This window comes from Echinops telfairi, unplaced genomic scaffold (genome assembly GCF_000313985.2).
Source record: "Echinops telfairi isolate 266 unplaced genomic scaffold, ASM31398v2 ScPeMD7_4;HRSCAF=17, whole genome shotgun sequence".
Taxonomy (NCBI): domain Eukaryota; kingdom Metazoa; phylum Chordata; class Mammalia; order Afrosoricida; family Tenrecidae; genus Echinops; species Echinops telfairi.
The window spans coordinates 15,315,151-15,328,280 of record NW_022103900.1 but is presented as its reverse complement, the minus strand read 5'-3'; the positions used below and the strand labels follow the sequence as shown (position 1 = coordinate 15,328,280).

The 13,130-nt window shown below is 43.6% G+C and overlaps 1 protein-coding gene across 3 annotated transcripts in view; it reads right to left on the bottom strand.

Moving 5' to 3' along the window:
* The window catches only part of ITGB6 (integrin subunit beta 6), a 103,696-nt gene that overhangs the window by 36,798 nt on the left and 53,768 nt on the right, over positions 1 to 13,130 (bottom strand). For all 3 annotated transcript variants that reach the window (XM_004703796.4, XM_045299326.1, XM_004703797.4), the window contains 2 exons: positions 10,036 to 10,125; positions 164 to 298 (listed from right to left, as the gene is read on the bottom strand). In XM_004703796.4, the coding sequence (XP_004703853.1) occupies positions 164 to 298; positions 10,036 to 10,125 (225 nt within the window). The remainder of the gene's footprint in view (positions 1 to 163; positions 299 to 10,035; positions 10,126 to 13,130) is intronic.

The following is a 13,130-nucleotide window of genomic DNA, read 5'->3' as shown; positions in this document are numbered from 1 at the left end:
ACACCTGGGGAGAAGCAAAGCTGGGTGGAGGTCAACTTGGTGAAGAGCGTTTATTAGGAAACCTTTTGAAATTCTGAAAAGGAGAGGTCCGGTTTCAGGGCAGTAAGATAATCTCTAACCCCTGTGAATATATTTTCAGGTAACATAGTAGCCATCTACTTACTATGTCTCCCACCTTCATGTGAGAGCATTTCTTCTGGTGTGGGAAGAGGGTGCGATTGTTGCAGATCGCGGTGAATGACAGGTTGAGGCCCTCCGTATCTCCCAAAACTTCCAGTTCTACCTCGGACCGCAGCTCCTTCAGGTAAGACAGAAAGAGTGCAAAGATGAGGTCACCACGAGAGAATAATTTTGCCACTGTATTAGAAGTGGGTGACATGGATGAGTTCCATTTTAGAAGGTGAAAGAAGACAATTCCAGGAAAGCGATACTATAGAACTGAGGCTTGCCCACTTTTTAGAACAATATTTAAAAAGCAAATTACCAAGTTGTACTCCAAAAGCTTGAGAGTAAGAAGGTAAACGTAAGCACATGTAACGAGTTGCGCTCCTGAAAGAAGGGATTCCCCCTTTAAACGCCAGGCTGCCACTCGTGGACACGAAGTGCAGAATTTCTAGGATATTGTTTCACAGAGGAATAATGTGAGTACAAATTATTTACCTCACCGTCTCTGTTTTCTGGGGTGACCACACCTGAGGACGGTGGTGCCAAAAGGTAAAGCAGAGTATAAAAACAGAGGATTTAGGTTTTGGGGAATTACTTTATTTGATGCAAACAAATCTTCATATTTTTCTAAGGTCAGGAAACCATGTGGGGTACAGTTCTGGTAGTCTGCTAAAAGTGAACGCGTAGTCACTAGTAATTGTCCATCCTTACCATAGCTTTCTACCTTGAGTGGAAGCACCGTAATTAAACATATTATTTTTGAACTAGTAGAAGGTGGATTTGGTTTTATAATAAAATCATTATAGACTCACACCTTTAACATCGGTAGAGGGGATTCTAGCCTTCGTAGAGGGGATGTAAGCACTTCCCTTCATTTCTGTGGTCTAGCAAGTGCCTAAAGCTTGAAAGTAGAACTGAAAAAACAAGCCACCGAACCCCACACACAGCCGGAGGAAGGAACTGTGACTCAGGGCCCTTCAACTATAAATGAATAAAATGATACTGGATCTGAAAGAAATTCACCACACCATCAAGCCAGTAGGCAAGCCATCTACTCAATAGAATACGCACATACGCTATTGTGTTGAGTCTGAGATGTCATCGATTGTAAGATACACTATTAAATGACTACTACACTGTGACAAAATACTGCAAGATCAGTCAACGAAACATATGGATCAGTCATAACGGCCTATCTTTGCTTTGAAAATGACTTAATCAATCTGAGGGTTGTGGTGTGTTCGTCTGCCCTCAATCGCATTGGTGGCATCTCAAAGGCAGTTCTTTGGCTTGTGCCTTCTGAACTGTAACACAGCTCCCCTCTGCTTGTCAGCATCCCCAGGTCTTAGGTCCCACAAAGCAGCTGGTTTTCGCTGTGCAGACGTTTCCTCCAACAACGAAGACTTGCTTCACGGATATCAGATGTACCCCTTGCTGCTCTGTTTTGGTATATTTCTGCATACATAATAACTGTTCATTTCGATATCAAATCATAGCTCAAACTTTTTGAAGATATTTTAAAACGGAAATTAAACTCAACACTGACAGTGCTACGAAGACACTGAGCTGATGGAAGTAACCACAATATGCGCATATGGGCCAAGTCCGTACATGCACAGGCGATGAACCTGGATCACCATTGTTGCCTGCTGCCGGGGATTGTACGGCGGTGTTGAGGATGAGATGAATCCCGATTTTAGATTAAAATGTGAGGGGAAACTGTGCCTTAAAATCGATATGGAATTGATCGAATTCCTGTCATGCATTTAGGAGTTCCATGTGGCCCAGATGGTTAAGTGCTCAAATGTCAGCTGACGAGTTGACGTCTTGAAGCCATTCGGAGATCCCTTGGCAGACAGGCTGGAGATTTACTCATCAAAGCTCCTCTAGTCTGTTCTAATCTGTACACGTCGGCTTTCCACGGATCAGAATCAGCGCCACACAACTAACAACAACAATAACATCATGCTTTTAGTACAGAGTCCGGACTATGGGGAACATAGAGGGTCTGGAGCCTACTACCAGAGCTCACCATCGTACTATAAAACCTTAGCTGGAACTAGGTGAAGCAGTTAACACACAATGAAGGCAGAGGTCAGTGAAAGTAGGGTTGCAAGAAAAGCCTGTCCTTAGAGGCTGAGATGGCCTTCGATGTGTGGAGCGGATGACAGCAGTCCTGCAGGCAGACGAGAGAAACCAGAGGAGAGAAAGCCCGGGGCCCGGAATGGGCATATGGTACTGATCCAGTCAGGAGTCCAGTGGGGCTCAAGCCAAACCTGCACGTCCACTGTCCTGGAGGGCGCCAGGTGGTGTGACCCCTGATGTTTGAGGAGATAAGTTGAGAGTCGGTGTTAGGGACTAGAGCCTGTGGCGTTTTTAGGCAGGGATCCAATCTACTGAAAAGAAGGAGCGTGGTGTCAGGCTGTGTAAGGCAGGCTTCCAGAGGACTGAAGAGAGCTGGGAGGCTATATTCATCTCAACTCAAGGCCTGGGGATATGGGCTGCGGGATAGCTGTGGGAGCGGAGAAAAGGGCATCATTGTGGAATGACAGATTTTGAAGGGAGACAGGCCAGATGTTAGCACGTGGGAAAGGGGAGAACTGAAGATGGAGCTAAGGTTGCCTAGGAGGAAGAATGCCAAGGAAGGGAGAAATGTTTGGGCAAAGACAATAATGTGATTCAAACTTTCTCTGTTATTTATTCATGTACAAAATTAAAGTCTGTATTTGGGGGAGAAACCAAATGATTAGCATTTAGAATAAAAAAATACGTAACCACAAATTTTAAAACACTCTGAATGAGATTTCTGCCATTCACTCAAAAGGAGTTGAGTCCATATAGCCCTTTCCTGTTGGCCTTTAACAAACATATTCCATCTCCACTTTTCCTTCAGGTAACTTTAACCAAGTCCAGAGGAAGGTGGATGGCCCTGCCTCCCTCCCCCGTCAGAGCTGCTAACCGCACATCCCGTGCTGCTGCTCCGTCCTGTGGTTTTGCTCGCCTCCATTGGCGGGCGCTCACGTGGTCTGCCGATTAAGGACGGCTCTTCAGACTGTGTTCTTCATGGGAGCCTGACGTGTCCCATCTCACTTTGTGATTCCCAATTTCGCCAAGTTAGCATTAAAGTTACTCGTTAAGCCTCCTTCATTTCAACCAGTAGCGGGTCATCCCGGAGATAGACTGGCACAGTGACTGCAACATGAGCCTTAAACATGGGCACACTTTTGATGAGGCCCCAGGACCCGACAGTGTGTTGTTCTGTTGTAGAGAGTCACTTCGAGTCAGTCAACCCAAGAGCGCCTGAAAACAGAGTATGTTCATTCATTCGTTCAGAAATGGAGTGTACAATGCATACCAGGTACTCTGCTAAGGACATGGGAAATTGCAAAGATAAAAATACCCGACCTCTTGCAGTTCATATTTCAGTGTGGGGCAAAGGAAAACAAACAGCATGCTCCATAAGAGAAGTATGTGCAATATTGAGTTACAGCATTAGGAGAGCGCGTGCGGGACACAACTTTAAATAGAGTGACTGGTGGGATTCATTGAGAACCTGACCCATGAAGAGCTTTGGCGGTCTTGAGGAGTGAGCCAGCTGTGATTGGAAAGAATGTTTCAGGAAGAGGGTAGACTCAAAGTGAAGGCCTTAACTGGGAATAGGCCTTGAGTGGTCTGGGCACAGAACAGGCAGATTTCCAGTGAGAGGAGAGCCATAGGGTGTGAGGTTGGAGGTGTAATGGGAGAGACAGGACCCCGCTTTGCCTCTAAGTAAAATGGGAAAACACGGAGGAGGTTTTATTTAGAGGTGTGCTATGATCTTGCCTCATGTTTTTGGTTTTTTTTAATCATTTTATTAGGGGCTCATACAACTCTTATCACAATCCATACATACATCAATTGTGTAAAGCACATTTGTAAATTCATTACCCTCATCATTCTCAAAACATTTGGTCTCCACTTAAGCCCCTGGCATCAGCTCCTCATTTTTGCCCTCCTTCCCCGCTCCCCGCTCCCTCATGAACCCTTGATAATTTATAAATTATTATTTTGTCATTTCTTGCACTGTCTGACATCTCCCTTCGCCCACTTTTCTGTTGTCCATCACCTCATGTTTTTGAAGGAAAAATTCCAGCTACCGTGTTGAGAGCAGAATGTAGGAAACTCAGGGTGGGAGGCGGCGCGAGCGGTTAGGAGCCTATTGCTATTATTCCTGTGAGAGAAGACACTGACTCTGGCCAAGATGGAGACCGTAGGTCTAGGGAGTTTGGATTAAAAAAATTCTAAATCATTTTCAAGGTAGAGTCAATAGGATTCTTTTAAAAGAATTAAATGCACCGTGTAAGAAAAAGGAGTCCAGGATCTTTCCACGCAATTTGGATTGAGCTAACAAGTAGGATGGAATTACCATCAATAAAGAGAACGCTCAATCCAGAAGATGCTGGGAGGGTTCAGAGCTCTCTCCTGAATTGCCAACTCACATCTCCCCCGACTCCATGGTGAAGGGAAATTTTTTTGGAATTGCTCTTCTATCTCTCCATCAATCCCGTATGCATCCATCCACCCACCTACCTACCCACCCCGAGGCCATCAAGAATGAGGGCCGAAGTATGGGTTGGAAGGGACTCTGGCACATCACAACAGCGTTGAAGAGCGACAGTGCATCAGGAGCTAAGGAGAAATTAGGAAACTAATGTCGTGGAAGTGTGTAATACAGCAGCCGTAATGAGGACTAGAGGGTGATCTGGTTTGACCACAATCACCACAAAGAAGTCTCCGGAATGTCATACTGAAAAAGTCCGCAGGAATATTTTTTTGGGGGATAGTTTTGGGTGTTTATTTATCCAGAAGTTTGCCATTTTAGACAAAAGTTTTTATTTCTATTTTATTTCTGAGGTTTTTGCCCAATGCTTTTTTAAAATTCTTTTAAAAAATCATTTTATTGGGGCTCATACAACTCATCACAATCCATACATACATCAATTGTGTAAAGCACACCTATACATTTGTAGCCCTCATCATTCTCAAAATTCGCTTTCCGCTTGGGTTCCTGGAATTAGCTCTTCATTTTCCTTTTTCCCCTCCTCCTCCCTCGCCGCTCCCCCCTCCCTCATAAACCCTTAATAATTTATAAATTATTATTATATCTTATCTTACACTGCCTGGCGTCTCCCTTCACCCACCCTTCTGTTGCCCATCCCCCAGAGAGGAGGTTATATGTAGATCCTTCTGACCGATTCCCCCTTTCTACTCTACTCCCCACTTCCCTCCAGGTATCGCCACTCTCACCGCTGGTCCTGAGGAGTTCATCTGTCCTAGATTCCCTGTGTTTCCAGTTTCCATCTGTACCGCTGTGCATCCTCTGGTCTAACCAGGTTTGCAAGGCAGAATTGGGGTCATGGTAGTTGTGGGGAGGAAGCATTTAAGAGCTAGAGGAAAGTTGTGAGTTTCATTATTGCTATACGGAACCCTGAGTTTATGTTCTTTCTCTGGGAAATTTACATTAAAATATTCCTGCTCAGGGTTCACTCAGCAGGAATATTTTAATGTAAATTTCCCAGAGAAAGAACATAAATGTTTTCTTTTACAAGGGGGTTTCAAACAGTTTGTGGAAAAGTGGAATTGCAAGATCCTGGAACATTTTCATGAACGTTGCGCTATGCCACCATTTCATACATTCATTTACCAGCATCTCTTCTACAGCAGGCAAAACCAAACGAACCCAGGCCTTTCCCTCTTGCAGTGTCAACATCCACAGAGGAGCTTGCCTACGGAATCAATGATATGTCAGTAGCTTGTATTACATGGGTAGGAAAGGAAGGACATGACCACTGATGGTCAGCTGATTCCAAACCCGGTATTTACCTTGGTTTTGCTTCCGATCAATATGGCTATGCAAAATCTGAACTGGAGATCACAACTATGAATTACAAACACAAACAGCCTGCCTCTGGCCCAGCAGAAGTGAGTTAGACGCATCTTATCTTTTATCTTTATAGAATTGTGTTCTTCCTACCTTTCTCCCTTCATGCCCTTTCTTCTTCTTTCCTCCCTCCATCCCCTCCTTCCTTCCTCTTACCCTTCTTCTCTCTTTGCTTCCTTTCTCTTTCTTTCACAGAATGGAAGGACTGTGAGTCCCGGGCGCTCCATATTACAAGGCCTTTATGGAATACATTTCAAAATAACAATAGGCAAATGATTTTCACTGGGGCAACGATCCTTGGTGTGCTTCACTTGTGAATCACATTTGTGGTCGTCGTTAGCTGTCAACTCATAGTGACTATATGCCGTACAGCATGAAATCATAAAGTTTCCATAAAAACTCCAGTGCAAGATTGCATAGTGTAAGAGGTATAAGAGTAACACGACTTCTTAGTATTCTTGAAACAGTAAAACAGAGAAGCAACTCATTTCAATTGTTTACTACCTTGTTTTTAACTACTCTTAGTTATATGAGTAACTTGGGGCCATAAACTAGGCTTAACCTCCTGCAAGGCAGGCAAGGGCGTGGCCTGCATTGGTCAGATGCAAGAGGAAAGTTGTTGTTGTTACTGTTTAAACAGTTCACTGTTTTCTATTTGCTGAATTCTTTGGAAGATGTTAACACTTTTGAGAGTGGTGGGTTAAAGGAGAGAGAGTCCTTTCTAATTCAGTAAATGACTGCTGTGTGACTTTATTTGATTCCACAGATTAAACTTTAATTACTGCAAGAGAAGGAGCAATGTTTTTATAGTGTTTTGCTGACACCAGCTTCAAGTCTGGAAAAATTTCAAGCATGAGGTAATGTGGTGATTCATTTTTTATGTGAGCAAAGACATTTCTGGGAGTATCAGTAAAAAAAGAAAACCCCAAACTCCATCCTCCTAAAATGTCAGTGGACAGATCTGTATTTTACTTTTTGATGAAAGGAAGATTTTGAGAAAGAAGTCTTCGCTTTTTTTCCTCTTTAAGCGACTAAAAATTATTGGGGTGATAACAAAAGCATCAAGGATTATAGAACAAAATACATCACTCATCCTTCTCTTCAAGGGGCTCTCAGAAATACCTGTAAGAGGACTTTGGACATGCTTATTTTTTATTATTATTAAATCATTTTATTGGGGGCTCTTACAGCTCTTGTCACAATCTATACATACATCCATTGCGTCAAGCATATTTATATATATGTTGTCATCATCATTTTCAAAGCATTTTCTTTCTACTTGAGCCCTTGATATCAGCTCCTCATTTCCCTTCCCCCCTCCCCCACGAACCCTTGATAAATTATATTTTCATATCTTACATCATTTGCTGTCTCCCTTCACCCACTTTTCTGTTGTTCATCCCTCTGGGGGTGGGGGGAGTGTTATATGTAGATCATTGTGATCAATTCCCCCTTTCTCCCCCCACCTTCCCCTTCCCCTCCTGGTATCTCTATTCTCATTATTGGTCCTGAGGTTTTATCTGTCCTGGATTCCCTGTGTTGTGAACTCTTATTTGTAGCAGTGTACATGTTCTGGTCTAGCCGGATTTGCGGCCATGATAGTGCGGGGGCGGGGGAAAGAAACATCAAAGAGCTAGAGGAAAGTTGTATGTTTCATCAGTGCTATACTGCCCCCGGGAATGGCTCGTCTCTTCCTTGTGACCCTTCTGTGAGGGGATGTCCAATTGTCTACAGATGGATGGCTTTTGGTCTCCACTCCATGCCTGCCTCCCTCATTCACATTGGTATGATTTTTGTTCTGTGTCTTTGATGCCTGATACCTGATCCCATTGACACCTCATGATCACACAGGCTGGTGTGCTTCTTTCATGTGGTCTTTGTTGCTTCTCAGCTAGATGGCTGATTGCTTATCTTCAAGCCTTTAAGACCTCAGATGTGTTACACCAGATTATGTAACTACCACACCAGATGCGATATCTTTTGATAACCTGGCACCATTAGCTTTCTTCACCGTATTTACTTATGCAAGCATTTTGTCTTCAGTGACTGTGTTGGGAAGGTGAACATCACAGAACACTGGATTGTTAGAACAAAGTGTTCTTGTGTTGAGGGAGTCCTTGAGTCAAGTCCAGGCCCAATGGATATGCTTATTTTTACAGAGCTTCCCAAGTGATTCTGATATGTCATTTAGTTAAAACAACAACACTGGCTCAGCATATAATATTAGCATATACAGCATATGGATCATTTATTTGTAATTTTAAAACATAAAAAAAAGGACAACTTACTCATTGGTTATCCCTGGTGTTGCAGTGGTTACTAGTTGGGCTGCAATCCACCTGGTCGGCAGTTCAAAACCACCAGCCACTCTCATGGAGAAAGGCGGGGCTTTCTAGTCCCATAAACAGTTACAGTCTCAGAAACCCACAGTGGGTCGTTGTGACTCAGAACTGACTGGATGGCAGTGAGTGCACAAGTATTAGCCGTTTACAACTTATACAATTCTCCTTTTTTGGTTCCTGTCCTAATTTAGAGTATCTCCTTTGTTTTTATAGAGTGTTCCCCCTTTGGCGGTCAAGGTCGAAGAATGGGATGATATTTAGAAACCCAAACAAAAAAGAGTAGGCAAGTGGCCATTGCTTGCTGATTAATTAAGTAATGAAATGAGGACAAAGGAAGAGGACGTTGGGGAAGGTGGGGAGAGGATTGACACATGACTACCCCACTCCAGAAACCATGGGGGAAAGAAGACAGCGGTCAGTGTAAGATATGAAAATAATAATAATTTATAATTTACCAACAGGTCATGAGGGTAGTGGGGAGGGGAGGAAAAGGAGGAGCTGATCTAAGGGCTCAATGGAAAGTAAATGTTTCTAGAAAATAATGATGGCAACATATGTACAAATAAGCTTGATACAATTGATGTTTGCATTATTATAAGAGCTGTAACAGCCCCCAATAAAATCATCTTTTAATAATAAAAAGTTACAATGATATGGTACATAAAGAATGTAAAAGGAATTTTACTTCTATTTTTACCTAGTTAGATTGAAGGTTGACTCTCTATTAAAATTTAAATTGGAGAAATAAAATGATAATAAAGACTATGTCTTCAAAAAAAGAGGACATTATAGAAGCCTTGTAGGTGCATATCATATTTTAAATAAGGAATTCGGTCTGTATCTATTAATTTAAAAACTGGGACAAAGAATTGTATGCATACTTATAAAACTAATGAAAACTCCCCCTGGTTCACTAAAACCAAACCAAAGTCGGACTCATGGTGGTCCTATAGGGCAGATTAGGACAGCTCCCTAGGATTTCCAAGGTTATGCAAATCTTTATGGAAACAGAAAGCTTTCTCTTTCTCCTTTAGAGCTGGCTGCTGGGTTTGAACTGCTGACCTTGTGAGTTGCAACCTGATACATTAAGCTTTATGCCACCAAGGCTCCTGGGTTCACCAAAGAGAGCGTAAAAGTGGTGTTCTTGGTGACTTCTGGTGTTTGGGTGCCGAGCACAGATTTGCATGTTTTACTTGAGTTATGATCGCGTCTTGTTAGACTGGTGGGGTGTGCTCTCCACCTAGCTCTCTTCCTTCTTGGCAAGTGAAGCTTACTTTTTCGTAGGCAGAGAAAAGAGGAGCTCCATTGTGTGACTCATGGGGCCAATTGAGTAGACGTAAATGTCTCCCACATGTGGGTGCTGCTTCTGATTCGTATTATAAAAACCACTCAAACTTTATAATCGGGTTTATGAACTTTTCTACCCATTCTTCCACCTTTCAAGGAGATTATCTTCCCATCAAGGGCACCGGGTTTATATCGGGGCTGCCTTAGTGCAGAAAGACTTTCTTTGGACAATGAAAGTGAACGGAATGGAACGGCCAGAAACAAATTTTCATTTTGAATACCAAAGAAATGCAAAGAGCAGCCGACGGTCAAATATCGTACCTCATAGGCCGAGATGATCAGCTGGAGAATGTTTCCCGAGTCCTTCTGGAGCAGCCCCACCGTAGCTCCAGGAATGAGTTTTGCGTAGTTCTGTAAACAAAAAGAAGAAATCACTCTCTGTTTACTATAATGGAGTAATGTTAAGTGTGAGGTTCCGCCTGGTGTCCATAATTGCCTTTGACGGCAGTTCCTAGGTTGCAAACAAAATTTGTTCCTGTGTGTGTCTTTAAGCCAAATGTATAAGTAAGTCTGCGCAGGGGCGTAGTGTTGGACTGCTAACTGCAAGGTTGGTGGTTCAAGCCCACGAGCCAGCCCACAGGAGAAAGATGAGGTTAGAAACTCCTATAAAAATTTAGAGCCTTGGCAACCCTAAATAGATTTCTGATTCATTGGAATCCACTCAGTGGCAGTGGGTTTTGTTTGGATTTGGGGTTAGTGCAGGAAAGGCCTTTTATTTCAAAGCTGTATGTGCAGCATGGGGTGATTTTGATGAAGAATTTGTTGTGAGTAGGTGTTGACTCAGTTCTTTCAAAGGAAAGGCAAACTTATGTGATGATCAAGGGCAAGGACGAGTTGCTGTGAGTCAGATGTTCCCAACCTGGGGCCGGCCTGTGCGCCTGTCTTTAACTACTCAGTGAGAACAGGCTCCCAATCACCGAAGCGGGAGCTCTGGCCGCTATGCTGCCTCCTGTGCGCCGATGGGAAATGAACTGATCGGAGTTGCCCCCGGGGAAACCTGGTGTCCCTTGTTGCATTCTTCTGGGGCTGTGATTTATCTCATGACGGAGTCAAGTCTCGAGTAATAATAATAACATTTATAAAATGTCTTCCATTTGTGGAGCATCTTGTGTCCAGAGATTCTAGCACGCTTCCAGGAGCAATTGATTTTCTCTGTTAGCAATAATCAGAAAGCAAAGTCCCACACAGACAGGTGGCTCCTTAGGTCCTTTGGTCCAGGGACCTTCATGAGCAATCACCTGGCGGAGAAAAGGAAGGAATTGTTTGCTGGCTGGTAACTTCTCCTTTCCTATGGCTTCAGCAACACAGCTTTAGGGCCTGGCATCGCTGATGCCAGCCCTGTCCTGGGAGCGCTTGGAAGGGCTCCCTCCTGTGTCACAGCGAGGTGAGTCAGGACGTGGTTCTAAATGATGCCTGCTCTCCATCTGTTGCTTCTCCTAAGATGCCATTCCCAAGCGGGAGAACTCACCAGTCCCCGCTCATCAGGCTCTGATAAGGCAGCATGGCCAGGGCAAGCGAGGTCTTCAGGAAGGGGGGTTTCCAGAGAACTCGCTCCCACACAGCTGGTTGGGGGATTTGAACTTCTGGTTAGCACCTCAACCTTTTCACCACAGTGCCATTAGGGCTCCTCTTAATTTTTGAGTTTTAAAATTATTATCATTTTTAACTCTAAGTACACTTCGGTTTTACTCTTCCTCCCTTTGCAGCCACTCAGACCAATAATTAGATAATTAGATCAGAGGGGTAAGGAATCTGGAGGGTGGTTTGTTTGTTTTTTTCTGATCAGTTATTAATGGAAAGTTTGGCCGTGTGAAGCCACCCAGGGGTGCTGCTGAAGAAAGGCCTGGCAGTCTGTGTCTTCCCTGGAGATTTGCTGTTGGGTGCCATCCAGTCAGCGCTCGCTCCACAGCCGCACACTGCCTGAGCCTCTGCCCTCCTCACAGTAGCTGGTGTGTTGGAGCCCACTTCTGCAGTCACCTCACTGCAGGCTGCTGTTCACGTGGTGCCCAGAGGCTCGTCCCTCGGGCATCTTCTCCAGCTGAGCAAGAAACCCACCTCAAATGGCGGGGAGAGAAGACACAATAAAGCATGCTGAAGAAATGTGCGGAGACTCGGAGTTAGCAAACCGAAAAGGAAGGGTACGTTCAGCATATCTCAAGCTGAAAAAATAGTAAAGGTAAAAATTGGAGCATTCAGCTGCAATATTAAAAGCAGTGGTTGGTGTGAGATATGAAAATAATAATAATTTATAATCTATCAAGGGGTCACAAGGATCAGGTGGGGGAGGGAAAAAGAGGAGCTGATACCAAGGGCTGAATAGAAAGTAATTATCTGGAAAAGAGGGATGGCAACCTATGTACAAACATGCCTGGTGCCATTGATATATGGATGGTAATAAGAGCTGTAAGAGCCCCAAAATGATCTTTTAATTTTAAAAAGTCTATGAGCAGACTATTGGATGATGCAAGAAATGTCAAAAGAGGGTGGAAGATACAGAATCACTGTACTGAAAAGTCAACATTCCACCATTTCAAAGGGCAGCATTTGATCAAGACCTGATGGTACTGGAGGAAAACGTCCACATTACACTACACTCACTACAACTGAGTGAATTCTGACTCAAAGCAACCCTATAGGACAGAGTAGAGTTTCCAATTATAACTCTCTACAGGAGTGGAAGGTCCCTTCTTTCTCCCGCTGTGCTGACTGGTGGTTTTGAACTGCTGACCTTGCAGTTAATAGCCCAACGTGTAACCACTACACCACCAATGCTCTTATACCTATACTTAAGGCATTAGCAAGAAACAAAGCTCCAGTAATAGGTGGAATACCAATTAAAATGTTTCAACCAGCTGATGAAGCACTGTAAGCTCCCACATCTATATCAAGAAATTTGGAAGGCAAAAAAAAAAAAAGGAAAGGAAATTTGGAAGGCAGCGACCAGGCCAACTGACTAGAAGTGATCCGTATTTGTACCAACCCCCCCAAAACGTGACCCAACAGAATGCACAAAGTATAGAACAATATCATTACTATCACATGCCACTCAAATATCACTGAAGATGAATCAACAGTAGCTGCAGCAGTGAATTCACAGGGAGCTGCCAGAAATTCAAGCCGGACTCAAAAGAGGACATGGAACAAGGGATAGCCTTGCTGATGTCACATGGGTGTTGGCTCAAAGAAGAAGAATACCAGCAAAATGTCTACTTGTGCTTTATTTTCTAAGCAAAAGCACTTGACTGCGAGGATCATAACAAACTATGGATAGCATTACAAAGAATGGGACATCCGGAATACTTCCTTGTGCTCACGTGGAACCAAGAAGCAATCGTTTGAATAGAACAAGGGACGAG